We start from the raw sequence: 27,736 nt of genomic DNA, 5'->3' as shown, positions 1-27,736 counted from the left end.
GAGCAGAACGGTTCTGTCATTTTTATCAACATGTATGTGATCTTACAAAAAAAAACACAAAATTGTCATGATCTGCACTATGTTTCTTTTCCCAGGTATGGCTGGAACTGTTAAATAAGGCATCTGTACAGTATGTGGTTGCAGCTGCTTGTCCGTGGATGGGAGCCTGGCTCTGCTTAATGATGCAGCCATCTCATTTGCCAATTGACTTAAATATGTTGCTAGAAGTAAAAACCAGATCAAAAGTAAGTAAAACGTGGCCTCATTAAGTGTTATGGGGAAAACAGGGAAGTGATTACCAGGCACAGTAGTAGAGACGTTTTCTGAAAGTGTTAAGAGGGAAGTAGTGTTGCCTTCCCACAACTGCAAATGTAACTGATGTTGTAGACCCCGGTTCTGTAGAGCAAAATAGTTCTCAAGTTGTCCATGAGAATTCAGAGTTTGGTCATGTAGTATGCTAAATGGGGATCTTGTATTTTACAAGTATTTACTTGGTTCTGTATCTACAGTGATTTCTTCAACAACTGTTCATAGGATTAAGTCTAAAGCGTTACTTTATTTCTGAAGAAGATACTGGAAGAGACTTCCTTTTTGCTTTGTGTGGACTGAAGTTGTTAAGTTACATGTTAAGGATTAGTATTAATTTTCAAGTGAAGGGACAGTATCTTTTGTTTAATGGGACCAAACCAAAGTATTAATGGAGAAGGGATTTATAATAATTAACTACTTTCAGAAGTCTGTTATGGGTTATGTTCTGTTCTGGTTAAATGTTCTGGGTTAGTCCAATTTTTGCAGGGTATGATTAGTATTGGAAATGTTATGGAATATGAATTCATCTTTTCTATTGCTTTATTTACATTAAACCTTTCCCAACTTTATTCCGCAGGAAAAGGCAGGTACTAAACTGCGTCAAGGTCAAACCCAGAATAAGGAGGTGATTCAGGAATATATTGCTGGGGCAGACAGCATTGCAGAAGATCCAGCAACCAGGGATTATGTTGTCATGCGAGCTCGGATGATGGCAGCAAAGTCAGTTTACTGGAAATCTGAAAAAATATTTAAAAGCAATTTATGGTTTTTTGTTGCACAATGTTTTTGCTATAATCTAATTACATAGACTTTTTGGCATCTTCATTTTGAATCATTAATTGATGATTAATTATAGCATTGAAGCAACTGCTATTTCTCCTTTTGTCAGGTTGCTGGGAGCACTCTGCTGTTGTATTTGCGACCCAGGTGTAAATACCGTTACTCAAGAAATAAAGCCAGCTGAATCATTAGCTCAGCTACTGCTCTTCCACTTGAATTCTAAATCTGCCTTGCAGAGGATTAGTGTTGCATTAGTAATCTGCGAGTGGGCAGCCTTGCAAAAGGTAGGATGTTTCTGCAGCAAAAATAAATTTGACTTCACAAACTTAATCCATAGCTCATCATCTGCTACTTCAGCTTGAAATAAAATTTCAGTCTATAAGCTAAAATGGTATTTGTACAGCTAAATGTTAAAATCTTGATAGCTAGACAATGCAGGAATAAATTATGCCACTCTAGTAGCTAAATGCCAACTGTTAGAACTGTGAATCAGTAAATGTGTTCACATTTCTTCTACAAATTAGTCTATCCAAAATGCACATTATGAGGTCAATGCTTCCTTTTAACATGACTGTCTTTCCTATGTTCGCGATCACTCCAGTTCTAGTGACATACTGAAAGTTTTGTTCATAATCCATAATACTTTTAATATGGATAAAAGTGTTAATGGTCCCTCTGGAACCTGGATTTCTGTAGCTAGGTTCTGCTGTTTATTACTCAAATCTGAACAAAAGAAATCTTAATTACTCAAAAAAGCAAATTATATGTTTTTTCTGTTACAGGAGTGTAGAGCTGTGGCCATTTGTGTGCAACCTCGCTTACTTGGGGTCCTTTCTGAACACCTCTATTACGATGAAATTGCTGTTCCTTTTACACGAATGCAGAATGAATGTAAACAACTCATTTCACTATTTGCTGATGCACATATTGATATTGGAAACAGAATAAATTGCAGTGTATTTACAATAGATCAAGCAAATGATCTGGTAAGTAGAGGCATGCCTGCCCTTCATTCAAATCTATTACTGTCTTGAAATACATAATCAGCATAATTATTACTTTTAGAAATCGTATGATGATTTCATACTTCCTTTGACATGAGATGTGTAATAGATAGTACACCCCCACACACACACTGCAATGTTTACAGACTATACCAAAAATTAAGTAGAACACAAGTTTGACTATTGAAATCTACGCAGAACAAAGTAGCTGGAACTGTTGCAAACCATTGTCAAAAGACTAGTAAATAAACTGTGCAAATTCATGTGAAGGGAGCTTTCTAAAAGTTGTTGTATTTAAAAGGATTTTTATTTCCACCTGTCTGTTAAATTGCTCTTTTTTTAATATATCTGAAAACATCAGTGTTAGATGTGCTTTACATATAAAAGGTAGCTCTTGATGTGAAAAGTTCTGTAAGCAAAAACAGCTGATAATGTTGGGGCAACAGATTAAAAGGCTTTTGTTCCAACCCCAAAATGGATTCTTAAGCAAAGAGAAAAAAGACCATGGATAGATAAGGTAGGATATAAATGAAAAGCTTGTAGATTTGAAAGCCCACTAAATTAAAGGTGTCTGGGGTGGGAAAGGTGTGTAGATTTAGAGGAATGAATGAATGGGGATGGATGTGGTACAGTTTTCTGGGGAAAGAAAGGCAATCAAGTTCCTGGACGGAACTTTGTCTGTGCAACCGGGATGCTGGGGAGAAGTAGGAGAATAATGTTTAAGATTTTATGATTATGACCATGATGAGACTGTAGGAAGATGCTGGATCTTCAGATTCTCAAACTAACACTTTTGTAGCGATGTGTTGTGGTTTAACTTGTAAATCTCAACCAGTCTTTAAAGTTATAGACAATTGTGTAATGGGCTGAAGGGATTTTGGCAGCCAGTTTTATGGCTGCCATCTAAATTGAGTAGATTCCCAAGGTGAAGATGTAATCATAAAAGCTTGTAGTATGTGAAGTACAGGAGTTTTCATATACCTCACCTATTTACTCGTCAGTCTAGTAATACAACTGCTTGACTGATGTATGTATATTCAAAAGATACCTGTTCTGGATTTGAAGACTTCAGAAAGCGCATACCACACCTGCTTTCTTTTTTTTTTGTGGCTGTCTTCTGCTCCCATTTCAATTCTTCAGATTTCCTTAAAAAACACAGACAAAGTCAACTCTGTTGTAGTACGTGTCTTCATGAATTAAATTGAAAAATGCTGTGCTTCTCATAGCACATTTTCTGCATCACTTGGTCATTCCAGCCATCAGGGTCACGTGGAGTAGAACTTAAGGCTTCTACAGTTTATATATAAGTATTGGGTTCATACTGCTTCATAGTTTTAAAAAAAAAAAAAAAAAAAAAAAAAAAAAAAAACTTGACCCAAACGTTTAAAAGGCAATTAAAAAAACAAACAACAAACAAACAACTCTTAGACTAGTCCTCAAAAGCTGCCATATTTCATGTACTTTAGAGTCCAGCTTTCCTATCAGTAGAATAAGCTCGGTGTTTCCATGACTTCATGGTGCTTGTGATCCATTTCCTGTGACAAATTTAAGCAACAATAGTCATGCAGCTGGAGGGAGGAGGGGAAATAAGGCAAGTCCTGCAACTGCTGTACTCTGTTGACTTTTTCCTTAGATTTTATCTCAGCCTGTCTTGCCTCAAAGGAAAATCAGCTTAGAAATAACTTCTGCATGCACAGAACCTTACACATCCTTTCTGGCCTATTGTATTCATAGCATGTTCCTCATCACTCTTTTTCTTATTGATAAACCAAAATATCTGGATAGATCTGGTGGGTGTAGGATACATTTTGGGAAGTATCTAAACCTCTTCTAGCTTTCACAATCCAGAATTAAAATGTTTTTAATATGTGTACTTTTTTCCCTTGAATTGGAAGTTCAAGATTCCAGAAACTAAATTTTGGAGCATTTCCTGTTATTTGCTGGAAATTTTGAGATGAAAACACCTGTCGAAATGACTCTTCTACCATGAAAACTATGGTGTTCAGAGGTTATCCCGTTTTATAATGAAACAGATTTGTAACTTTTTCTTCCTCTTTATTAGGTTACTTCTGTTTTCAATGAAGTGACATCATCCTTTCCTTTGAATCCTAAACTTCTACAACAGTTGGACAGTAAAAGACAACAAGTCCAAATGACTGTTACAGAAACAAATCAAGAGTGGCAAGTGCTGCATCTGCGAGTCCACACTTTTGCTGCATGTGCAGTTGTGAACTTGCAGCAACTTCCAGAAAAATTAAATCCTGTTATAAAACCTTTAATGGAAGCTATCAAAAAAGAGGAGAATACACTAGTACAGAACTATGTGGCTTCATGCATAGCAAAGTTACTTCAGCAGTGTACAACGAGGTCTCCTTGTCCCAACTCAAAGATTATAAAAAATCTCTGCAACTCCCTCTGCGTGGATCCACATCTTACCCCACTGGCAGCGTGTCCTGCACAGCCTCAGAGTAGCCATGAAAATTCAAAAGGTATGATACTGCTGAGATCTTAACAATATGCCAGTGCTTGTCTCTGAACTGTTTAAAATGAGTGAGTCATGCTTTCAGTGTTTTTAAAATGCTATCAACTAAGTCTTCATTTATTAGTAATTACTTCATTCAGGTATCTTGCAGTTGCACAGAGTGTATAGGTTAATGCTGTATGTATTTTTCATAAACTGTGTATAAAAGACTAGTTCTGACTTTGTTATTTACTGTTGTTCATCTATCATCATCAACTTCATTTACGTGCGATACGAAGCTTTTAATTGAAACTGCATCACCATGGAACCAGAGAGTATCTTGTCAGTAGGAAAAAAAAAATCTGACTTGTGTTATGTTCTGTAGTCTAGTAGAAAGATGAGTGTTTGAAATGGACAAAAAATCCTGCACATACTACGGACATGGGCTTTCTTTAGATGACAGTTCATTGCCAAAAATGTATGGATTAATTGAACAATGCAAATTAAAACCATTAAAAATACAACGTTTTTTAACTAACTTTAAGGTTTTACCATTATACATTTTATTTTTTTCATAACATATACATCGTCATCTCAGAGGAGTAATACATTGATATCTGATTGAAAATTAAACCAATTAACTTAAATAGAAACATCAACAAACCAAAAGATACTGATGGCATCAGTATATTTAAAAATTTGTGCAAAGGTTTCTTATTTGACTGAAGTCTTACTCTGTTTCTTGATGAGCAAGAATTCATCTGGCAGTTTGCACACAAATTTCCTTGTCAAGTCTTTAATATGCTCTTAACAGAGTAATTCTACTCTGTACTTGTTTTTTTTCTGTCCCTGAGGATGATGATGCTTATCCATCTTTTTCAAAGCATGCTGAGATCTGCAGATGATTTGTAGGTGGCTATCGCTTCCACCTACTTTTTTAACCACAGCTTAAATTGTTGTCAGCTATTCTGTCTTCTGTTGTAGGGCCCAACTCCGACAAAGATGGGATGCATCATACAGTTACTAAGCACAGGGGAATAATTACACTGTACAGACACCAGAAAGCTGCTTTTGCCATCACAAGTCGACGAGGCCCTACTCCAAAAGCTCCAAAAGCGCCAATTGCAGACCTCCCCACCAGCAGTAGTGGAAGCATTCCTACAGAACTTGACGAGGTGAAGTCCAAAGACTTGCATTTTCAACTTGCATGTCCACCCCTTCCCTTTATTAGTTTGAATTCAGTGAAGTCAATAGCATTACAAAAAGATTGTCCAGGATCTTTCCCTGAGAGGATGTAATGTTGATGAATAATTCTGTGATGCAATCAGTATGTATTACTTGATGATGTGTGTCATTAAGCAAATTAATACTTCTGAAATATTTTACATTTAGTACACTATATGAGTTTCTCTGTGAAAATCCATTTGTATGGATTTATACTATGATTATCGCAATGGATTTCCCCAATGCTGTGATTGCATCCTGATACCCACATTAAATTTTGGTCATCGTGATGCGTAGTGGAAACTCAGAAGCATTAAAAACTACTTCAAATTCAACTAGAGTTAGGATGTACATCTGACTTCCATACCTGATGTGTTAAACCTTTTTCTGTAGCTGTTTTATTCATAGAAAACTACAAATGATCTAACGTGATCCTAATTATAACTATGATTACTGAACACCATTGTTGATTTTTTGCTTAATTATTAAGGAGATTTATACCAATTTCAACTCTGAAGAGGGTGGGATCGGGAGAAGGAGTTAATAACACGTCCAATATTGCTTTCGAAAGTTTAGCTAATGTGTTGCTGTTCTTGGTGTCCTCCATATTGGCAATATCTGAAGTTCTGGAACTGGAACCAGTTGGAAGGCTTAGAGATGAAATGGGTTTGTGTCAGCAAGAGCCACATGCCCAAATGTATAAAACTTAATCTGGTATAAAAGACATTCATTTTACCTGCATTAAAAAAAAAAGTGAAGAAAAATATCAACTTGCATGTTATAAATTCCCACTATCAAAATCAAATGCCTGTGTAACAATGGGAGCTTCCTTGAAAATAATTATCATCCAGAAAAATCAATAGCGTGGTTGTGTATAGAATGATATTTTTGCTTTGTTTGTTTTGTTGTTGTTTTGTCTTTTTTAACCATAAATAATAAAATAGTCTTACAGTTTAGGGCCTGTGTAGCAAGTGTCTGTATAACTTCTGAATGCAAAAACAATGTTTCTGAGTTTGACCTTATGTTAATAACCTGACAACGCTCCTATGTAAGCACTCTTACCAAACTTACCAAATGAGCAAACTTAATTTTCATCATCTTCTAAGTTTGTTTAGAAAATGAAGCTTCTTTGAAGCAAACCAAAAAAATGGACTTCATTCTTAAGTGAATCTGTCCTCACTAATTTACTGAATTGTTTAATTCTAGGCTCAGAAACCATATGTTGTTCAGAGAAGAGGAGCTGAGTTTGCCTTATCTACTATAGCTAAACATTTTGGTGCTGAAATGGCAACGGGATTGCCACATCTCTGGGATGCTATGGTTGGCTCATTAAGGAACAACATTCACATAAACAATTTTGGTAACTATACTTTTGATTTAAGCTGAGGGACTACCTAGGATGAAGACAGCATGTTAATCTGAAACTGAACACCTTTTCTGTTTTTTAACAGACCGAAAGTCCTTGCTGGAAAAAGGAGATGCACCTGCCCAGGAGCTAGTAAACTCTTTACAGGTTTTTGAAACAACAGCAGCTTCAATGGATGTTCAGCTTCATCCTCTGGTAATCGTATTCCAAAGCAGCTTTTTGAATGAAGCAGTTTAGTCTGTTCATTGCCACTGTTTTAGGCCTTCATGTCCTTCATTTTGCCTAAACTTAAATGGGGCCAGTCTAGGACAAACTTGCAAGCTGGAATTAAATTCAACTTCTCTTCTGAAAGAATTTTTCAGTTCTGAAAATTAGATCATGTGAAGGAGCCATCTTAACCATTCTTTGGGAAGCAACAGTGATTTAAAGAAACTGTTTACTTCAGAATAATTTAGTAATTTGCTAATAGCTCATGCTAACTTCTTTTTTTTTCCCCACCTTCTATTCAGTTAATTCAGCACTTGCCTCATCTTTACATGTGCCTTCAACATCCCAGCACTGCAGTGAGACACATGGCTGCTCGTTGTGTAGGTGTTATGAGCAAAATAGCTACCATGGAAACAATGAATATCTTTCTAGAGCAAGTTCTACCGTGGCTGGGAGCAATAGATGACAACACCAAACAAGAAGGTGCAATTGAAGCACTTGCATGTATCCTTGCTTGAGTATTCAAAAATGCAAAAGACTCTTTTCATTTGTATAATGTGGGGAGCAAAAGCTGTTGTCTAAAAATAATGGGAAGAGGAATTGAGGTAAAATGTCTTCCTCCTGTAGACAACAAATATAAGAAACTTATTTCCGTTGCTTTTCTTATTGATGTGGAAAAAAAAAAAAGTGAAGTTTTACTGGAGACAATTCAGTATTTATTTTCCATGTTACCCTCTGAGAACAAGCTAAAGAATGAATAAAACTGAAAAACAGTAATGTCAATATTTTGTGCCATCAAGGTGCACTGAGGTTAGTAGTAGAATTCTACTAGATCTAACTGGGGTAGATCAGACAATTTTATTTTTTCATTTCTTTGTTCCAATCAAGTTCAAACTAATCTTGTTTCTCTAAAGTAATGTATTAATGACTTGCACCTATTGTGAGTGAAATCTGCCAGGTATGTAATGATGTCAGACAATCCCGAACTGGTAGAAACTATTCCTTAATAGCTGATCCAGGTGTAATGGAACAGCTGGATGTAGGTATTGTTCCATACATCGTTCTTCTGGTGGTTCCAGTTCTGGGTAGAATGAGTGATCAGACGGACAGCGTACGTTTCATGGCTACTCAGTGCTTTGCAACACTAATTAGACTAATGCCTCTTGAGGTAAGCTGAAGTTTTAAGTATATGGAATATGTGAACTGTTTTGTCTCCACTTTTCTACCAGCCCAAGTTTCTGGTTTGTTACATGCTGAGTAAAAGTTGTCTCTATACACTTTCAGTCCATATCAAGTAACTGACAATGTATTCTTTATAATGTAAAATAAGTAAAACTGGACCCTTTATGAACAATTTTCTAAATTAATGTTAAAATAAAAAGGTATGTTTGTTGTTCATTGTCAAGAAACACATACAAACCGATACTCTGATTTAAACAGAGTAAATAAACAGCAATGGTAGAAATAGTCTGGAGATGAGTACAGGTACTTATTCTACCTCTTTTAAAATCAAAAGCCACAACCCACAGCTTTTGGTAGAACGCGAAATATATGATCCAGTGGTGTTTAATCAGTACAGATCTGTTTCTGTTTTTCACTCTTCCTACAAGATGCATACATCAGACACTTTTTAATACTGCACTTCAAAGACTTTAAGTCTTCCAAGTAACTTATTTTCACCACCAGATGGTAACAGAAGACAGTTCAGAATTCATTTGCATGTTTTAAACTGGAAAGAAAAAAAAAAAAAGCCAGTTTACTTGATTTAGTATCTGTTACTATCTTGATTTTTAATGTAGTGTAATAGAACCTTAGAATCTGATAATTAGCGACCTGCCTTAAATGAAGCACTTTACGTATGCTTAAACTAAAATGTTTAAGTTGAAAGTGAGAACAGCAAAAGCAACTGTCAAGGTGAACAATCTGACTGGCATGCTGCTGTTTGTTCCAGTGCCATTCACACTAGTGCTTTTCTTCATACATTTTCTAAATACAGTCCTATGGGATACGTAGCTTGCATTTTTTTAAAGCTATTTTAGCACTCTTTACTGAGCATCTCTTCAAAGTGTAGAATGCTTGTTTTATTATCTGCTTACATACGTATGTATGATAGTTCATGTTTTTTCTCCATAGTTAAAAACTTTGTTTTCAGAAATGCAAGACCTTATTTCAGATAATGGATAAGTAAAGGTACTACACGTCTGAATATAATTGGGAGTTTATAATTTGTATTGTCATATTCATTTCTAATTGAGAAGAATAGAAAAGAATTTGCAATAAATGAATTGAGAACTTACCTATGCTCAGTTTTCTGTATTTTTATTCTCAATTTCATTGTTCATTCTATTGCACCAGAAACATTTTTATATCTGACTGAGAGAAGGATTATTATATAAATCATTCATCTTAAAATATATTTGAACCAAATTAACTGGCATGAGACTCGCACTTAAGACATAATTCTTTTAAAAGGGGAGGGTAGGAGGAGCACTTAAAGAAGTAGGCTGTTGTCTGTGTGTATGTACTTAAATACCTTACTAGAACACTTACAGCGTACGTAATCTGGGTTAGTTCCCTCTTCCTTTATTAAACACACATATGGTGGAATTACTTGACAGACCTGAGGTGGTATTCTCAGCCAGGAGCTCTCCCTAAGCAATAGTAACTTGAGTTTTCAAATTTCACATTCCTCAAAGTGGAGGTGGCCCAGGAAACTGGGATTAGAGATGTGCTGATGAACACATCAATGCCTCTTTTGCTACTGTATTATTAACAAGAAAGAATGTCTGTTGAGCATACTTGCTATCCACGGATACTTTCTTTGGGCTTCTGGCCTGGTATGGGAAATACCTAGGAAGTCATGGTCTGCTGCTACGAAGCTGGGGGGGATTAGAACTTTCTTTTTTCTTTGTTGTTTTCATTTGTTTGAATTTGTCCTACAGACTTCAGCGTGTAAATATAATCCCACTAAGATCTGTAGGAGAAATCCATCTAACTTTGGATGGTAGCTTGTGGCTAAGAAGTAGGTGTCAAAAGATTCTCCAGCCAGAGAAACTGCCTGGTTAGAGGAACAATAGCTCAGCCATTATAAAGTCTTACAAGCATGACCAGGATTTCCCCTCTTCTTCGCAAGTTTATATAAGCTTTTCATCGTGCCCATTGGAGCACAATTTGTGCTGTGCATCATACAACTCTGGATGAGTTGATCTGCAAGGAATCAAACAGGTATAGCACGGAATATGGATTTATACAGTTAAGAAGATTGCATATCTTTGCTACCTATTTAAAATATCTAAGCTTGGATGAGGTTTTATTTCTTATCTATGTGAGAATTAAGTATTGTAGCCCTAACATTGCTGCTTTAAAAAAACTATTTTAGGCTGGTATACCAGATCCACCAAACATGTCTGAAGAATTAATACGAATGAAAGCTAAGGAACGCCACTTTCTGGAACAATTACTGGATGGAAAAAAACTAGAAAATTATAAAATTCCAGTACCAATCAAAGCAGAGCTCAGAAAATACCAGCAGGTAACAGCTTATATTTATATTTTAAAATAGTAAGTTCTGATCTGATGGGATTTTATGGAAGGGTAGGAGTCATTTGGGCGTTGGGTGTTTTGCTCGGCGATGTGCATTGTTTTTGTCTGTTTTGTTTGTTCTTTATCATCTGAACAATGTGCATATTAGACTCTTGGGTAAGGAAGACCAACATAAGAAACACATTCAATTTTATTTCTTCAATTATTTGTTTCCCCTTTTGATTCTCTTAATTTTTCTCAAGGAATGGCCAATGGGCTCTGCCTTACTTGGGTTGCCTGTGGTAGCTCACCACTGCAAAGCCAGGCCTCCTTGTTCTGTTTGGCCTTTTATGTTTCTACCTTTATTCTCTGATTTGAGTGAATGGGATGTAGCATATGCATCTATGAGGATCCTTGGTTGTGGTGGTTGTTGTTGTTTTTGTTTTGTTTTTTGGAACTTACAGACTCTGGTGCAACACCCAGTTGTACTTTGGGAGTTTATATATGAAGGATGTAGGGTAGGGAAATGACTCATAACTTGGCAGTAACAGAAGATAGAACACGCTGATGTTTGAAGTGAAGTTCAGCTAGCCAAAAGAGTTATTTTTTAATTCTGAGTCACTTCTTCATTTTCTGATTTCAGGATGGAGTTAACTGGTTGGCGTTTCTCAATAAATACAAACTTCATGGAATTCTTTGTGATGATATGGGCTTAGGAAAAACTTTACAGTCCATTTGTATTCTAGCAGGGGATCATTGCCTCAGGTAAGCTTAAATGAATGTTCTATCTTAAGGATTTCAACAGCAGCAGGTTTTATCTATGGTTATGATTCTGGACATGGTCCTGGGCAAACAGGTGTAGGTGGCCCGCTTTGAGCAGGGGGATTGGAGCAGATGACCTCTGGAGGTCCCTTCCAGCCTCAGCTGTTTTGTGACCACCACCCCAAAGACAACTACAGAAAACAAACACCAAAACAAACACATGCTTTGGTTTTGATATTCTTAAAGGGCTCAAGAATATGCAAGAACAAAACTGGTGGACAGTGTTCCTCTTCCTTCCTTGGTGGTGTGTCCTCCTACACTCACGGGACACTGGGTGGATGAAGTGGGAAAGTTTTGCTCCAAGGAATATCTTAATCCTTTGCACTATACAGGACCTCCTACTGAAAGAGCAAGGTAAGGCATTTTGCACTTTGCAGTGATGACTTAAGCAGAGTAAAATATCACAGTTTTGTAATTCACTTTACAACAGAAGCATAGTTTGTGGACATAGTACAACTTGTGACAATACTTTTAAAGGCTGCAGTATAAGATGTATGTAAGGAACACTTCAGTTATGACTTTCTCTTTTTTGTTAAGATTGCAACACCAGGTGAAAAGACACAATCTCATAGTAGCTTCATACGATGTTGTGAGAAACGACATTGATTTCTTCAGGTAAGAATTGGTTGGTTTTCTGAGGTTTTCAATAGATTAAAACTTTAATCTATGCTACTTAAGTCTATGTTCTTATTTTCTAGAAATATTAAGTTTAATTACTGCATTCTTGATGAAGGCCATGTAATAAAAAATGGAAAAACAAAACTATCAAAAGCAGTAAAACAGCTGACTGCCAATTACAGGATAATTCTTTCTGGGACACCAATCCAGGTAACTGCTATCCTTTTTTTCTATGGAGCTGGGTGAACAAGAAAGCTAGGGAGCTAGGAACAAGAAAGAGGATCTATTTTGCATTGTTTTGTTGTGCTGCTGATCAGAGTTGTCTAGTTCCAAGTAAACATTGTAAAATAAGCTTTTAATTACTAACTGCTTGAAACTCAATCTTTTTCCTTTCCCAGTATGCCCATATACTGGGGTGAATGGGTGCAGGATCCATGGTATTGTTTGCAACAAGACTACCACTTTTTAAGTACTAGGCACGATTTGTCTCTGGAGAATCTGTCCCATCCAGGATTAAGACCACTGGCAACCCAGGAGGGTTTTGTTGCCCAGAAGAATTCAGGGTGTGGCTTAAGACATCAGACACAGTAGAAAGTCCATTTAGGTGTTAAAGAGTGTGTGATTTGGGATGATGAAAAATACCCCAGGTTTTAAGCAGTTCAGAATTGTGTTGAGATGTTACATTTGTAATCTTCTAGCAGTGTTAAATATTTATTGAAATGTTCCTGATAATTTGGAACAATTCATTACGTTTGAAAATAATTTAACAAATGTTTCTTTTATGTTCAGAACAACGTCTTAGAGTTGTGGTCATTGTTTGACTTCCTTATGCCAGGATTTTTGGGTACTGAACGCCAATTTGCAGCTCGTTATGGCAAACCAATATTGGCAAGTAGAGATGCCCGAAGCTCCAGTCGTGAACAAGAGGCTGGTAAGGATCAAATATTAAATCCTGGTTTTCTTGTATTTGTAAATGAGAACTGCTAACAAAAAGAGAAAGTGTAGCCAGTTTCAACAAAAGGGTTTATTTAGTGCTGAATGTTTGGAAGTATTTTCTACAATGCTTACTGCTGCTGTTTCCTTCACTTAGGGGTTCTTGCAATGGAAGCACTGCACCGCCAAGTTCTGCCATTCCTGCTAAGGAGAATGAAAGAGGATGTTCTGCAAGATCTTCCACCCAAAATTATTCAAGATTATTACTGTATTCTCAGTCCTTTACAGGTATGTTTAAAAAGTGGTTGGAAGCCTAGCACTTTTTTTTTAGCACAGATACAAGACCAGAAGGGAACTGCTTGCAGTTCTGTATTCCTGTGTCAATTGGATACCGCGTCTGACATTTCTCTTGTGCTACAATACTAAGACATTTTTCTAGTAGCACATTCTGAAAACTATGTTATGTCCAGTAGAGTATTTCTTTAACTTAATTTGTGTCTAATTCTACAAGAACAATTTACAGGCATCTGTAGAGTTTCTTCACAAATACCTTCCAAGTTGAAAGAAACTAACTTATAAGTGATTACACTGTTAATGTTTATATGCAAAGCAAGATCAACTAGCCTTCTGGTTTTCTGCAAATTCATTACCTGAACTTGAAATTAAATTTGAAAACTGACTGTTCATCTTATTTCTCTTGGGGAGGGGGAAATGCATACTTATTCTTCTGTCTGGTTTACAGGTTCAGCTTTATGAAGACTTTGCCAAGTCCCGTGCCAAATGTGATATTGATGAAACAGTTTCTTCAATTTCAATGAGTGAAGAAACTGAAAAACCAAAGCTTAAGGCTACAGGCCATGTATTCCAGGTACATTTTACTTGAATATTTGTGACTAACTCGTTCACTTATTCATGGTAATTATATTTCTGTGTTTAACTAAAACTGATAATGATAATAGTTAACTTAAACAACTGTGGCCATACAGTCTAAGAAAAATATTTATAATTTTGGATTAGTTTGCCTCAGTAGTGATATATAGCTATTATGCTTAAATTATGTATTAATGTCTTAACAGGTTTTCTTAATCTAAAGGTGTGACTGCAATTGAATGAAAATATACCTTAAAGTCTAACTTGTGGAATGTGGCCAAGTAGCTTCAATACTTACCTGTAATTATACTGTTGCTAACAGTTTCTTATTATTCCTTTAATAATCAAAGGCATTGCAATATTTACGAAAGCTATGCAACCATCCAGCACTAGTGCTAACAACCCAGCATCCAGAATATAAAAGAATTACAGACCAACTTGCAGCTCATAATTCATCCCTTCGAGATATCCAACATGCACCTAAGTTGTCTGCTTTAAAACAAGTAAGTAGACTTCTACATTGTGCCTTAATATGTCTCTATTGATGTTACAGCTTGCTGTTTTAAGATTCCATCAAATTGAAAACTGATAAAAACATGAGTTAAGTAGCAGATGAAATAAAGTACAAGGATTTCCTTTAAGGTTTATGCCCTATTGTGCTGTTTAGCCATGGAAACTTGAAATGAGAGGTAGAACAGAAAGGGCAAACTTGTTTCAAAGCAATGAGGTTTACATAATATTTGCTGCCTTGTCAGAAGCCGTACTTTTATTCTGCTTCTTTCTGCAATGTGAGAGCAAGGAGTAACATTTTTCTCCTATTTACTATACAGGAGACTATTAACTTGACAAAATTAGATGATGTTAAAGACTTTAATTTTCTTCATTTTGTTTTATTTACAGCAGAATTTATATTCTGACAACTCTTGAAAATTTATCATAGTCTGACTCCACAGTCCAACTGTCCCCTATGTCATTTGAGTGGCTGTCATTTACAGACTTCTTTCTGTCATTGACTGGGTTTCTGTTTTACTTTTGGTAGTCCATCCATGGCAATATTTACATGGGATTTACTGTCACTTTGACATACCTTAATTTAATGCTCTTTTACTTAAAGCTGCTGCTAGACTGTGGTTTGGGGAATGGTGGATCTTCAGAGAGTGGTACAGAAGCTGTTGTGGCCCAGCACAGAATACTTATCTTCTGTCAACTTAAGAGCATGCTGGATATAGTGGAGCATGACCTTCTCAGACCTCAGTTACCTTCAGTTACTTATTTACGGCTAGATGGTAGCATACCTGCTGGCCAGAGGCATTCCATTGTTTCACGGTAAGCATGTGTGTTCATGACCAATAGAAAGACAATTGCAATGAGTTATATTGTTTGTGGAACAAAGCTGTTCTTGCCCGTGGGACATTTTCTATATATAGAAATACTGAAGTTTAGCATGCCTGTGACTGATTTTGTATTGTACTGTCAGGTCATCACTGCCTAATTTACTTAATAAATAAATAAATACAGCACTTCCACAAGTGAAAGCTTATGTTAATAGCAAGAGACTGCAACACAACTGAAGTATTGCCTATTTTGGATGACTTTTAAAAACAAATCTTAAAGTTGAATCTGGTAAAGAATTAAAACACATCTTCACTATGCACATTAACTGAAATTTTTCCCCAAAACTTCCATTCAGTTAATGTGTATAGCGAAGATGTGGTTTAGGGACGTGGTTTACTGGGTAATGGTGGTTGGGGAACGGTTGGACCAGATGATCTTGGAGGTCTTTCCCAACCTTAATGATTCTATCTGCTCTTCCTCTATTACTTCAATAGTAAAGACATAACCAAATTGAAGGCAAAACAGGAGTATGTGGGTATACTTGTGACAAGTGGTATATGAAGAGGTTTATATTAAAAACAAATGCATTAACTTGTGAAGCACCTCGGTGTTCTGTGTTATCCTTTGTGTATATTATGCTGATCCTGGAAATGATCAGTTTCGTTTTTACAGTCTTTTGCTCTTGGAGACCTTTTTTGTCTCTGTAAACCTTGGTTAAACCAGAGGATCTTAACTGTAAGATAATCTACTCCTTGTTGGAGGAAGAGCCCTAAGAGACTTGGTATATGGGAACATTAGAGCTATTTTCTACTACATGCTTACCACGGCTCTTGAAGCATATGCTTGGATCCTTAGAAGCTTAACTTTTACTGTAGTAAAAATTAGAGAAAAATCTGAGTGTGCTGCCAGAAGAAATGAGAACACTTAAGTGTCTGAGAAGGTGGGGGAGATGGCGACGATGGGTTGGTACAAAATAATGCCAGAAATATCATAGTACTTCTCTTGTTCAGATTATAACTTTTGTTGTTTTTGACCACTAAACCTGTCAGCTTTTTTTATTTAGAACTTAATTAGTAATCAGCTACTTAATATTTTTGTACTTCTTACTCAGTATTAGATCAGCTACCACTGAATACAAAGGAACCTTAAGCAGTTGAGGTTTGTGATTCCATTATGTAATTAATTAATTATACCATGCTTAACTTTATTATTTTTTATATACAGGTTTAATAATGACCCATCTATTGATGTTCTGTTGCTCACCACTCATGTTGGTGGATTGGGACTTAACTTGACAGGGGCAGATACAGTAGTGTTTGTGGAACATGACTGGAACCCAATGAGAGACCTGCAAGCCATGGACCGTGCACACCGAATTGGGCAGGTAAACAACTCATAATTTCCCATACATTTTCTCTTACTGAACCCTTCTTTCTTCAGATTTGGATAAGGTTGTAGCTTATAACACAAGTGATCTCTGGTGGTTTCAACCTAGTTAAATGCTTCCACTGACATAGCTTCATACTCATTCTTTTTGCCTAACATCAGTCAAAATTGAAAGTACAATTACTGAAGGGTAAATCTAAGCCAAGCTGCTTCCAGGCCATCTGTGACAAATATATAAAAAGGTTATGCTTTCTTGAATACCAAAGATACTATTTTTTTTTTTACCTTGTTTTTCCCCTTTCAGAAACGTGTTGTTAATGTATATCGCCTGATAACCAGGGGAACTCTGGAGGAGAAGATTATGGGTCTCCAGAAGTTCAAAATGAATATTGCAAATACAGTAATCAGCCAAGAAAATGCAAGCCTACAGAGCATGGGAACAGAACAGCTTCTTGATCTGTTCACTCTTGACAAGGTAAAGAGCCGTTTTTACAAATAGCTACCAAAACTAGAGAATGCTTAGGGAAAAGGTTTGCTTTGAAATATGAAAGTTAACTAAATGAATACCTGAAATAGAATAATGAATAGAAGTTAGCTCTCTGAAAAACAGGAGTAAGGGAGGTGTAATGTTCCCAGTCAGACTTAAATAATTTTGTAGGAATTACTTATAAAGGGAAAATTAGGAATATATGGTCACAATCAGTAAATATTTCTGAAAAAAATCTTCTCTATATTGATTTTTTTTTGAAGGATGGAAAAACTGAAAAAGCTGATACCTCTACCTCTTCTGGGAAAGCATCAATGAAATCAGTACTCGAAAACCTTGGAGAACTATGGGATCAAGAACAGTATGATACTGAATACAGTCTTGAAAACTTTATGCATTCGTTAAAGTAACCATCATATATTTGTAATACAACTGCTGCTAGTTCACGTATTTTTTCTGCTGATATTCAGCAAACTTCAAAGCATATATAGTGAACCTCTAGCTTAATGTGTAAATAGATTTATTGAAAGAATTTTCAAAAGACTGGCACTGACTAGTGTCACCTGTTTCACTGGGGAGTTATTCTGTCTTAAACATTTGCACTGTATAAAAGAACTTTAAATGTAAACATTGCAAGGTGGTTTGAATTTTACTTGTTCTGAATGGCTGCAAATTCTTACTTGGTAGAAGAATAAAACAAAGCAGGTTTTTACATACATTAACAAACGTTACTTCTGTTTGACGTAAGTCACCATTTTTTCTTTCTGTATCTGTAATAGTTCTGTACAGTTGTTTCAAGTGAGTACTTCAGGTTGTTCAGTGTACATTTTTCTTTTAAACACAACTTGCTTTTATGATGTATTAAAAAATGTTTCAACTTAAACTTTCATTCAGATCATTTCAGGACTTGTATCACCAGAGGCAAAGCCCAGAAGCCTTGAAAGTATTAAGTAATTGAATGGCACTAGGTATGTTCACCCACCTTTGTATATTGATTATAAATACACTCTTCAGTCTTTTGACACCATCTTGAGAGAACAGCTGACTTGAACTTTTTACTGTAATGAACTATACTAAATACAGGTAATGGTCTATTTGAGGCCCTATTTGCATCCTGTTAGCAGGGGTGTACTTTTTTAATTTATCTATAAGGCTAGAATATAGCCACTTTGAGAGATGCACGTATTCAGTATGTTTCAATCCTATATATTTTTTTGTAACTAAAAAGAAATTAAATATACAAACATTTTCCAGAAGTAGATTTTACACTGTCTAGGATTCTAAAATCCATGCTAAAGTGATGACTGTTTACTAAACTGATGCATGATTTAAAGCTTCTTACAGGAATAGGGCAGATTTTTTTTCTTTAGGAAAACATATACATAAAAATACCTACATTCAGTTTGAGGGAATTGAATAGTTAAAATCATGTAATAAAGATAGTAAGAGACTTATAGCAGTGAGTGAAAATAATATGGCTGTATGTTAAGCAGCTTTTTATAAAAGGGAGGCAGTAGCAAAAGTGTATTTCTAGATGTGCATATGTACCAATATATGCACTTTTATAAATATTTAATTATAGATAACTTACAGCAGTTGTCTGAATACATAGACTATATGTATAAATATAAAACCTAAGGTTTGTAGCTTGCTGTGTGCTTAAGCATCAGAGCTTAAAAACCACCAGAGACCTCAACTATGTAAAATAAGATTGTTTTAAAACAATATATATAAATCAAAATTGTTCTGCAGCATTGGAGATGAATTAAATGTCACATTTCAGTAGTTATGAACTGCCATACTGTAACTAAATTAGCATTCCATGAAAATAAAACTAGGAATATATAACTTGTATGTTGTGTATGTGCATGTTTAGGGTTTTGTTTCTGTACAGATGACTTTTTCATTGTAGATGAATAGGCATTTTAATGCTTTTGGAAATTATGGCATTATATTAGTTTATTTTAACAGTGTGCTACCTTCATACATAAAATATTTCTGTTGTGCTTTCAACTCTAATTATCCAAGGAGGAGAAACAGGATGGGGTTTGGTTTTCTATAAGCAGAGAAATTATAATGCTTGAATACTTGGTACTTTAAGATAACATGGTACAATAATGTCATCGTATTGCCCAGAAATAATAAGGCTAACTCTTGTTTAGTCATAAAACATCGCATGTTTTTCTTCAAGACTTTTATTAGTTAGTTTAGTAGTAAACAGTTGGGTTCCCGCAGTGTTCTTGTTGTAAAAGAAATATACAGCAAAGGACTACTTTACACTAGTTATTTATCACATTGAGGTTGCTATGCAACCATAATACTCATAGTGATAGCTCTCTTGGTTATGACATTAAAAAGACATCTGGAAAACTGGGGTGGGGAGAAACAGAGGGGAAAACGCAAACTGTTCCAGGATTGTGTATGTACTTATGGACCTTAAGTGCTCCATGAATTAACATTTTCAAAATGGAAACTAGCAGGAACAGAGCACAAACTAAATGTTTTTTACATATTTAGTTAGCTGAATGCTAATTAGAGTTTATCTATGCTTTCCAAGCAAGCATATCACTTACCATGCTCTAGTGTGCACTGCAAGAGGGTTCACAATGTACAAACTGGATTCATTTCCAATAAAATGAAAGAAAGAAGTCTGCTTTTGGGATGCCTCTAACTGCACTCTGCCTGTTAAAGGGATATTCAGTAAGGCTACACTACACCTACACTGAAATAAAAGCTTCAACGATGTCAGATGCAGAATGGCTTGGGCTGGAAGAGACCTTAAAGCCCCTCCAGTTCCACATCACATGGGCAGGGACACCCCAACCCTATCCAGCCTGGCCTTGAACACTGCCAGGGATGGGGCATCCATAGCTTCTCTGGTCAACCTGTTCCAGTACCTCACCACTTTCTGAATAAAGAACTTATAATACCTTATCTAAATCTACCTGCTTTCAGTTTAAAGTAATTACTCCTTGTCCTACCACTACACCCCCTGACAAAGAATCCATCCCCAGCTTTTCCATAGGCCCCTTCTAGGTACTGTAAGGCTGCTATACGGTGTCCCCAGAGCCTTCTCTTCTCCAGGCTGAACAACCCCAACTCTCTCAGCCTGTCCTCATAGAAGTTGTGCTCCAGCCCTCTGATTATCTTCATCACCCTCTTCTGGGCTCACTCCAACAGGTCCACATCCTCCTTCTGTTGGGGGAAGGCCTCCTGGATGTAGTATTCTAGTTGAGGTCTCATGAGAGCAGAATAGAAAGGGAGAATCACCTTCCTCAGCCTGCTAGCTACACTTCTTTTGATGGAACCTGGGATGCAACTGGCTTTCTGGACTGCAAGCATGTATTGACAGCCCACATTCAGTTTTTCATCTACCAATACCTCCAAGTCAAGTCCTTCTCCACAGGGCTGCTCTCAATCCACTAATTACCCAGCCTGTAAACATGTTTGGGATTGCCCTGCCCCAGGTGCAGGGCCTTGCACTTGGCCTTGTTGAATTTCATAAGGTTCACATAAGCCCACCTCTCAAGCCTGTCAAGGCCCCTCTGGATGGCATTCCTCATCTTCAGCATGTTGACTGCACCACTCAGCTTGGTGTTGTCCACAAAGTTGCTGAGGGCACACTCAATGCCACTGCCCACGTCACAAAAGACATTAAATAACATGAGTCTGACTACAGGCCCCTGGGGGTCACCACTCACCACTGGCCTCCACCTGGACTTCTCACTAAGTTCTAATTCAATTAGAAGTAAGGCAACTTAACCCATGTAAGGAAAGATAGAAAGCTTCCAAGATGGAAATACATGTATATGACGATTAACTCGCTTAAGAACTGCAAATTATGTAGCGTAAATACAAGTAGGCATCAGTGTTAAACAGAGTTTTGGCAATAGGCAAGTTTTCAGGAGTTTATGGACCATAGCAATAACTGACTTGGCTGGTAATAAATCACTTTGTAATCAAAAATTTGGAAGTTGTTTTTTTCTTTAAATCAAGCAAGGAGATGGTTTATACTAAATATTAGTTCATATCTTAAATCTTGTTTCAGTGATTTACTTCAAGGTCAGCTCTCTACATCTAAACACTCTTATTGAAACAATTCATCAGAATTCTTCCAGTGACCCTAGTAGCAGGACCTTTGAATTTCTGTCAGAAACTCTATCAGTTGGCTTCAGGCCCCCAGCATGGGCTTTTCTCCATAGGCTGCAGCTCTGGCCTGGAGCCTACTCCTGCACGGGCTCTCCATGGGCCTCCTTCAAGCCATATCTAGCTGCTGCACCTTGGGCATGGGGCAGCTCCCAGGCTCTCCTGCTACCAAAATCTTGCCCAATAAATGATCCTTTCATGAGCATTTTCCTCAGAGCTCTACCTTGACACAAAACAATCAAAATCTTAGGAATATCTTTCTGTTAAATTTCTCTTCAGTAGAATTTCCATTTTCTAAAGATAAATGTCTCAGTATTATGATAAGCATTCTGATAGCTTAAATACTGTAATAAGTTGTTCCAGTTTGGATACTTACAACTGTTCAGTCACAATGGTCCTATGCGAAGAGAAAGTTATGAACTGTTTCTGTCCTTGTTCAGTGTCAGAAAAAGATGCTTCCAAAGCACGAATGCTTCAAACTCATTTTTACACCAAAAGCATGATGATCTATAATGAATTCCACAAATGCATACACTTCCAGCTCCTACTACAAAGAGCTGTAATTTAATTACACACAACTGGGCATTTATTTGCAAGGCATAGTACAAGAACCTTGAAATTGTTAGTTTTCACATTTTTATTCCTCTTGCCACCACAAAAAAAAAAAATCACAACAAAATGTTTAAAAAATATACTTTCTACTTCTTGTACACAAAAGGATCCAAATTTGCAACTTGACATCTCAGTTAAAATTGTACCCAGTCAGCAGTGCCTCTGCATAAACCAGCACATGTGAACATCAGCATATTGAACGCTTAGAAGTCTTTTTCTTCACCTATTGGTACAGCGATGTGAAGTATTTTATAGATCCAGTACTTACAACTTAAATGAATTTTTAAGAATCATAGAATCATTACAGTTGGAAAAAAAACTCCAATATCATCTGGTCCAACCATCACCCTACCACCACTGTCTCCCACTAAACCATATCCCTAAGCACCAAGTCCAACCCTTCCTTGAACATTCCCAGGGATGGTGATGCCACCATTTCCCCAGACAACCTGTTCCAGTGCCTGACTGCTCTTTCTGAGAAGAAATGTCTCCTCATTTCCAACCTAAACCTCCCCTGGTGCAACTTGAGGCCGTTCCCTCTAGTCCTATCGCTAGTAACCTGTGAGAAGAGGCTGACTCCCAGCTTTCCACACCTTCCTTTCAGGAAGTTGTACAGAGCACTGAGGACTCCTCTGAGTCTCCTCCAGACTAAAAACCCCAGTTCCCTCAGCTGCTCCTCACAGGAGCCTTCAGGAGTTCCAGGCCCTTCACCAGCTTGGTAGCCCTTCTCTGGGCATGCTCCAGAGCCTTGATATCCTTCTTGTAGTGAGGGGCCCAAAGCTGAACACAGCACTTGAGGTGAGGTCTCACCAGAGCAGAGTACAGGGGGATGATCACCTCCCTGGTCCTGCTGGCTACACTATTCCTGATACAAGCCAGGATGCCATTGGCCCTCTTGGCCACCTGGGCACACTGCTGGCTCATGTTCAGGCAAGTGAAGTGCATTATACCTCACAAAGTACAATTTCAGTAAAACAGAAGTCTATCGGAACTAGTTGAAAGCAGTTAAGACTATGAGGCCAATCACTTAAGACTGAAGTATTTTTGAATGATAATTTGTTAATTTTCATGGCAGTAAGTATAAAAATAGTTTTCTGACACTTCATTGCAGGAAACTAAATTGTAAAGACTTGTCTTTCCACTGCTTTCACAGAGGAAGACCAAGGTACAATGAATACTATCGCTTCATCTCACAACGGATTTATAAAGAAAGTGAGATACTCAGAAACTATAAAGACTGGTACCAGAAGCAGGCAGGAGCAGAGGAATCTATCTTCAGAGGAAAGCTTGAATAATGTGCAGTAGAAGGTGTGCTAAAGTCTTAGGGCCATACTTTGTAAAATAAGAAAAAGAAATACAGACTGTATAAAGCAAGTAGGATTAAGGAAAAACTACCATAATCTCATGACTGGTGCACCACTGATCTCATTAAAATAGACAGGAGGAATGTACAGCTGAATAGGATGAAAGACTGGTTTTCAAGATTCGAAGCTTACACATAAATGCACATCCTGAGATTCTATGGACACATAGCAGATCTGCAGCTTTAACCAACAGGGATAAGACTCAATTTTCACTGACTAAAGAGTTGCCACTTAAAATCCAGTTTAGTATCTAAATATGTACAAGACTATATGAATTCTAATACTAAACCACACCAATTATTGAATACTTTAAATGGAATAAAGGAATGGTGGAAGCAACAAATTACTCCAAGCCTGATAACACTAGGGAGCTCAAACATGGATCTAGGAACTTTGTTAGGTTCTCCTCCCTTTCATCCCACCAAACCTTAAAAAGGTCATGAACTCAAAACTTGTGCTATTTTCTTAGCTCTACATCACACGGACAGCTGGCAAAACTCAGTGTTGGGTGTCTGTCATTAATTTAGCAAGTAAACAACCAACATATACTCTTACAGATGCTGGCCTGCAGTATTTTTTTTCTTGAGTAGAATTCAGATGAAGATTTGCTGAGTGCTAAGAGGAGAATTCCACATGCTAAAGGACAATATTTACTGTTCAATTTCCTTTTTGAAACAAGGGAATGAAGTAGATCCAGAGAACAGCACCTTCAAACCCACACATTCAGACACACGTACAGAAAGTGCAAGTGTAGGGAGGCATGGAGTTTTGAAACAGGGAGAAAGGAAGAGTAATAGTATACTGCATCCTGCCAAAGGGCTGTCCCAGCATCATGGTAAATTGAACTAACCTGCAGCTCAGTCAGAGGCTCAGAAATAACTGAGCTATCAGAACATGCTGCCTGTGTCTCCAATACACTTTCGTTCCAGGGGCTTTTTGAGGGACAATGCTACACTGTAAATGCCTGCCATTGATTTCCCTTGTCAGAGTAATTACATTTCATAGTTTACGCAGACTGGCTGCTTAGATACTCCACCAAGAAAACAGAAATACTTACCAGTATACCTGCAGTACCTGAATCAAGGGGTTAGCTGTGGTATGTTTTTTTGTTACAGTTTCTATATGTTATTCTCTTTGAATAAATATTATTATCTCCAGATACATTAACATATTCTGACTCCACTTCATAAGACTCATGTTGCATTTATGGCAATTTAATTATCAATCACAGTCTGGTGTCCTAGAAGTAAAGAATTTAAGTAGCAAACTCTAACAATAAGCCAAGAGGGAGAGTTCATGCAGATGTCCAAATCTAACTGTTTTTGCAAGTTAGTAAACAGAGATGAAAAAAAAAATTCAGTCAAATGGTCAAATACTCTGTCATAGCCAGAGAAGGAAGACGTTAAAAATTATCAACTCATTGAAAGCAACACATTCCTGTATCTCATCTCGATCAGAAATGCTTCATTTAGGAACAAAATCAACTTCTGACTCTATGTAAACAACTGTGGCTTTACAAAAAAGCCTAAAGCCTTTGATCTGTTTGTACGTGCTGCCCACATCCCTCACGCAGTCTAGATTATAAAATGCTTCAGGACACTTGCAACTGTTCATCCTTGGTGCCTCTATCATCACTCATGAAACACAACAATTTTGTAGACCATACTGCAAGCACTAAGGTGCCATTTCCTGTTCATTTTGGAGCTTTGGTGACCTGTATAAGTAAGGTTTGGTGACCTGTATAAGTAAGGTTCCTATCTGTGCATAAAGTCAAAATACTGCTCATACCCCAATTGAAGAAAATTATCTTTACAACAGACTGCACAGAGGAGCATTGTGCACACCAGCCAAACCAACAGTTAGTCCCTGCCCTCCAGTCTTTGTTTAGAATTAATTTAATGCTCACCCTCTTAGGCATCTTATCAATTAAATTATCAGTTAATTTGCAAGCCAGAAAGGACAGTGTGGCAGAATTCAAAGCTGATATTTCTGATTTCTCTGCTGCCCTGGTAAAAGCTGCAAGATGTGATCAGCATTTCAGGCTTCTCACAGCTGGTACAGTCAGCAGCAGTTAATTATTGTTTATAAAATGCAGAACTGTGTGTTCCTGCAGTCACAAGTTACATCCCTCTTTGGCTGTGCCTATTACTTATCAGCTGAAAATCAGGGCAATGAACAAAGCAGGAAGAGTAGAGAAAAAAAAAAAAAAAAAAGGAGAAAAAAGGAGAAAAGAGAAAAAAAAAAAAACAAACAAAACATGACAGTTTACACAGGATTGTGTGCTGTCAGGGAGTGACAAGGAAGAGCAAGAGGCACGCTATGCACTTGCTATCACCCATACCCCTAGCTCAGTTTGATTTGATTTTCTAAAGATTCTTTCAAAGATTCCCCGGTCAGTGTTTTTGGCTCCAATATGGGGTACATCCACTGCCTCTGAAGCCGCCACTGAAACACCAAGGAAAGAGAAACATCATAGAAGAGATTTGAAACCCCTGCCCCCAGGAGCCTGCCAATTCGTGGTCTTCCCCATTGAGCAGGAAGTGTCCCCGACCTGCAGCAGGAGGCCGGGCACAGCACCGCCAGCCGGGGCGCAGGCACTGGCCAGCCTGGGGACCCCAGAGCCCATGGGGCAGGCGGCTACCAGCACCCGGCACCTGCTCAGACACCCCCAAAACCCACACGAACCATCTCTGAGGCCCAGCAGCATCCACGAGGGTGCAGCAGCCAGCTTGCCTTCCTGCTTGAAGTAGTGATGAGAGAACGCTAAAAGGCCTCAAAACCACATTACACAGCCGGTCCCTGCTTGTCTTCGAAGCTTCGAGCTCTGCAGGCTCAGACGAGGGCAAGTGGCGCGAGGCGGCGCGCGGCCGTTGACGACCGTTAGCGGCCGTTAACGATCTCGAGGGCCGTTGGGCAGCATGCGCTGCCCACCCTCTAGCAGGAGCCGCCTCAGCGCTGCGCAGGAACAACCTCCGGGAGCAGCCAGCAAATGGCGGAGCTCTCCGATCCTGCAAAGCCGTTATTTTCATTTATATCTTGTCAGTGCCTGCTTCTTGGAAGGTGAGGAGCAACCTGGATTTCGGGCTGAGCCTTACGAGTAGCATTTTCATGCATTTGTCTACTCAAGCTCTGCACAGATAAGGAGACCCCCGCTTTTTATTACTCTGCTGCTGGTCTGCCATACGTTATGACTTGCATCTATGGAGGGGATCTATTCAAGGCTCTAAATGCGTTTTGTAATTATCAGTTGCCTTGATCAGTTTTGCTTTGGCATTTAATCAGCTACAAAAGCTATTTATTGCCACATAAAGTCCTTTGCAGCAAATGTTATCCTTTAATTAATCCCTGAAAAATATTAAAGCTGATGATGTAACCTGTTTTTAGCACCACACAATTAAGCTTAGGAGAGTTTGTTGATGTTCTCCCTTTCATTCTGCTTTTAGACAGTTGTTAGCTGGTCCAGTCAAAGAGCATGTTAGGACAGGTAGCAGCGATTTCGCAGTAAGGCACAGGTAACGAGTATTGACAAAATCACTGAGCTATGAGGATTATTCACAGCTGAGAAACCCGGGAGAGGAGTAAAAGTTAAACCCTAATTTAACTCCCATTAAAATGAGAAGGGCTATCTGAGCAGCATGTGGCTTCAGTACTGATAGTACAGGCTCATTAAAAGATTGGAGACAGCTGCTAATTAGGAGTATTTGAAACTGAGGACACAATAACAAAAGTAGATCTCTCACATCCAGAAAATGATTCAGCTGAATATTTGCTTTGTGTGTCATTAGTTTTTGTATGTTGTCATTTACTCTATTTGAAGCAGCTGAGAAGCATCAAGATCTGTCTATGACTAGAACAAATCAATACCTTGAGATACCCACTACAATAATGTTTTGTAGCATGGATAGAAGGTTCTTTACAGTGTGGACGCAAACTTTTGTATTTCCATATACTCCCACCCATTCCTCCACCAGAACTGGACATTAGTTTTAAAATAAAGAATATCACAAAACAACCAAAATGTTAGGCATTGCGTTCTCAAAATTATCTGGCAATTTTAGCAATATGAGAACTGGAAACACAGCAGGAAATTCAGGTTATCTTGCATAAACCTGGAGATCCCAGTAGAGAGAGTTATGGGAGAGGTGGCGTGGAGAAGAAACAATCCCCTAAATATTTGGAAGTTGGCAACCATAAATTCTACCACATTGTTTGCCATGAATGACTGATTAAAACTGTTGTGGAATTGCCTGCTTGGAAACAGGATGTCAGGAAAGAAGGTATTTTTGTGTA

The 27,736-nt window shown here is 37.7% G+C and overlaps 1 protein-coding gene across 4 annotated transcripts in view; it reads left to right on the top strand.

The window, feature by feature from the left end:
* The window catches only part of BTAF1 (B-TFIID TATA-box binding protein associated factor 1), a 47,032-nt gene extending 27,120 nt beyond the window's left edge, over positions 1-19,912 (top strand). For 3 of the 4 annotated variants that reach the window (XM_084290306.1, XM_084290305.1, XM_084290304.1), the window contains exons 16-38: positions 96-245; positions 887-1,029; positions 1,199-1,373; positions 1,872-2,075; positions 4,156-4,582; positions 5,539-5,729; positions 6,985-7,138; positions 7,230-7,339; positions 7,654-7,855; positions 8,371-8,519; positions 10,731-10,883; positions 11,517-11,638; positions 11,882-12,049; positions 12,233-12,310; positions 12,394-12,523; positions 13,103-13,244; positions 13,404-13,534; positions 13,989-14,114; positions 14,467-14,619; positions 15,231-15,442; positions 16,676-16,835; positions 17,142-17,312; positions 17,588-19,912. In XM_084290306.1, the coding sequence (XP_084146432.1) occupies positions 96-245; positions 887-1,029; positions 1,199-1,373; positions 1,872-2,075; positions 4,156-4,582; positions 5,539-5,729; positions 6,985-7,138; positions 7,230-7,339; positions 7,654-7,855; positions 8,371-8,519; positions 10,731-10,883; positions 11,517-11,638; positions 11,882-12,049; positions 12,233-12,310; positions 12,394-12,523; positions 13,103-13,244; positions 13,404-13,534; positions 13,989-14,114; positions 14,467-14,619; positions 15,231-15,442; positions 16,676-16,835; positions 17,142-17,312; positions 17,588-17,734 (3,798 nt within the window). In that variant the 3' untranslated portion in view covers positions 17,735-19,912. Of the gene's footprint in view, positions 1-95; positions 246-886; positions 1,030-1,198; positions 1,374-1,871; positions 2,076-4,155; positions 4,583-5,538; positions 5,730-6,984; positions 7,139-7,229; positions 7,340-7,653; positions 7,856-8,370; positions 8,520-10,730; positions 10,884-11,516; positions 11,639-11,881; positions 12,050-12,232; positions 12,311-12,393; positions 12,524-13,102; positions 13,245-13,403; positions 13,535-13,988; positions 14,115-14,466; positions 14,620-15,230; positions 15,443-16,675; positions 16,836-17,141; positions 17,313-17,587 lie in introns of those variants that run through there. The other variant, XR_014618616.1, reaches the window with a different exon arrangement.
* Positions 19,913-27,736: the final 7,824 nt, after the last annotated feature.

The sequence above is a fragment of the Netta rufina genome (genome assembly GCF_964035555.1).
Source record: "Netta rufina genome assembly, chromosome: 7".
NCBI classification, from domain to species: Eukaryota; Metazoa; Chordata; class Aves; order Anseriformes; family Anatidae; genus Netta; species Netta rufina.
The sequence above is the reverse complement of the archived record's forward strand: the minus strand, read 5'-3'. Positions and strand labels throughout refer to the sequence as shown.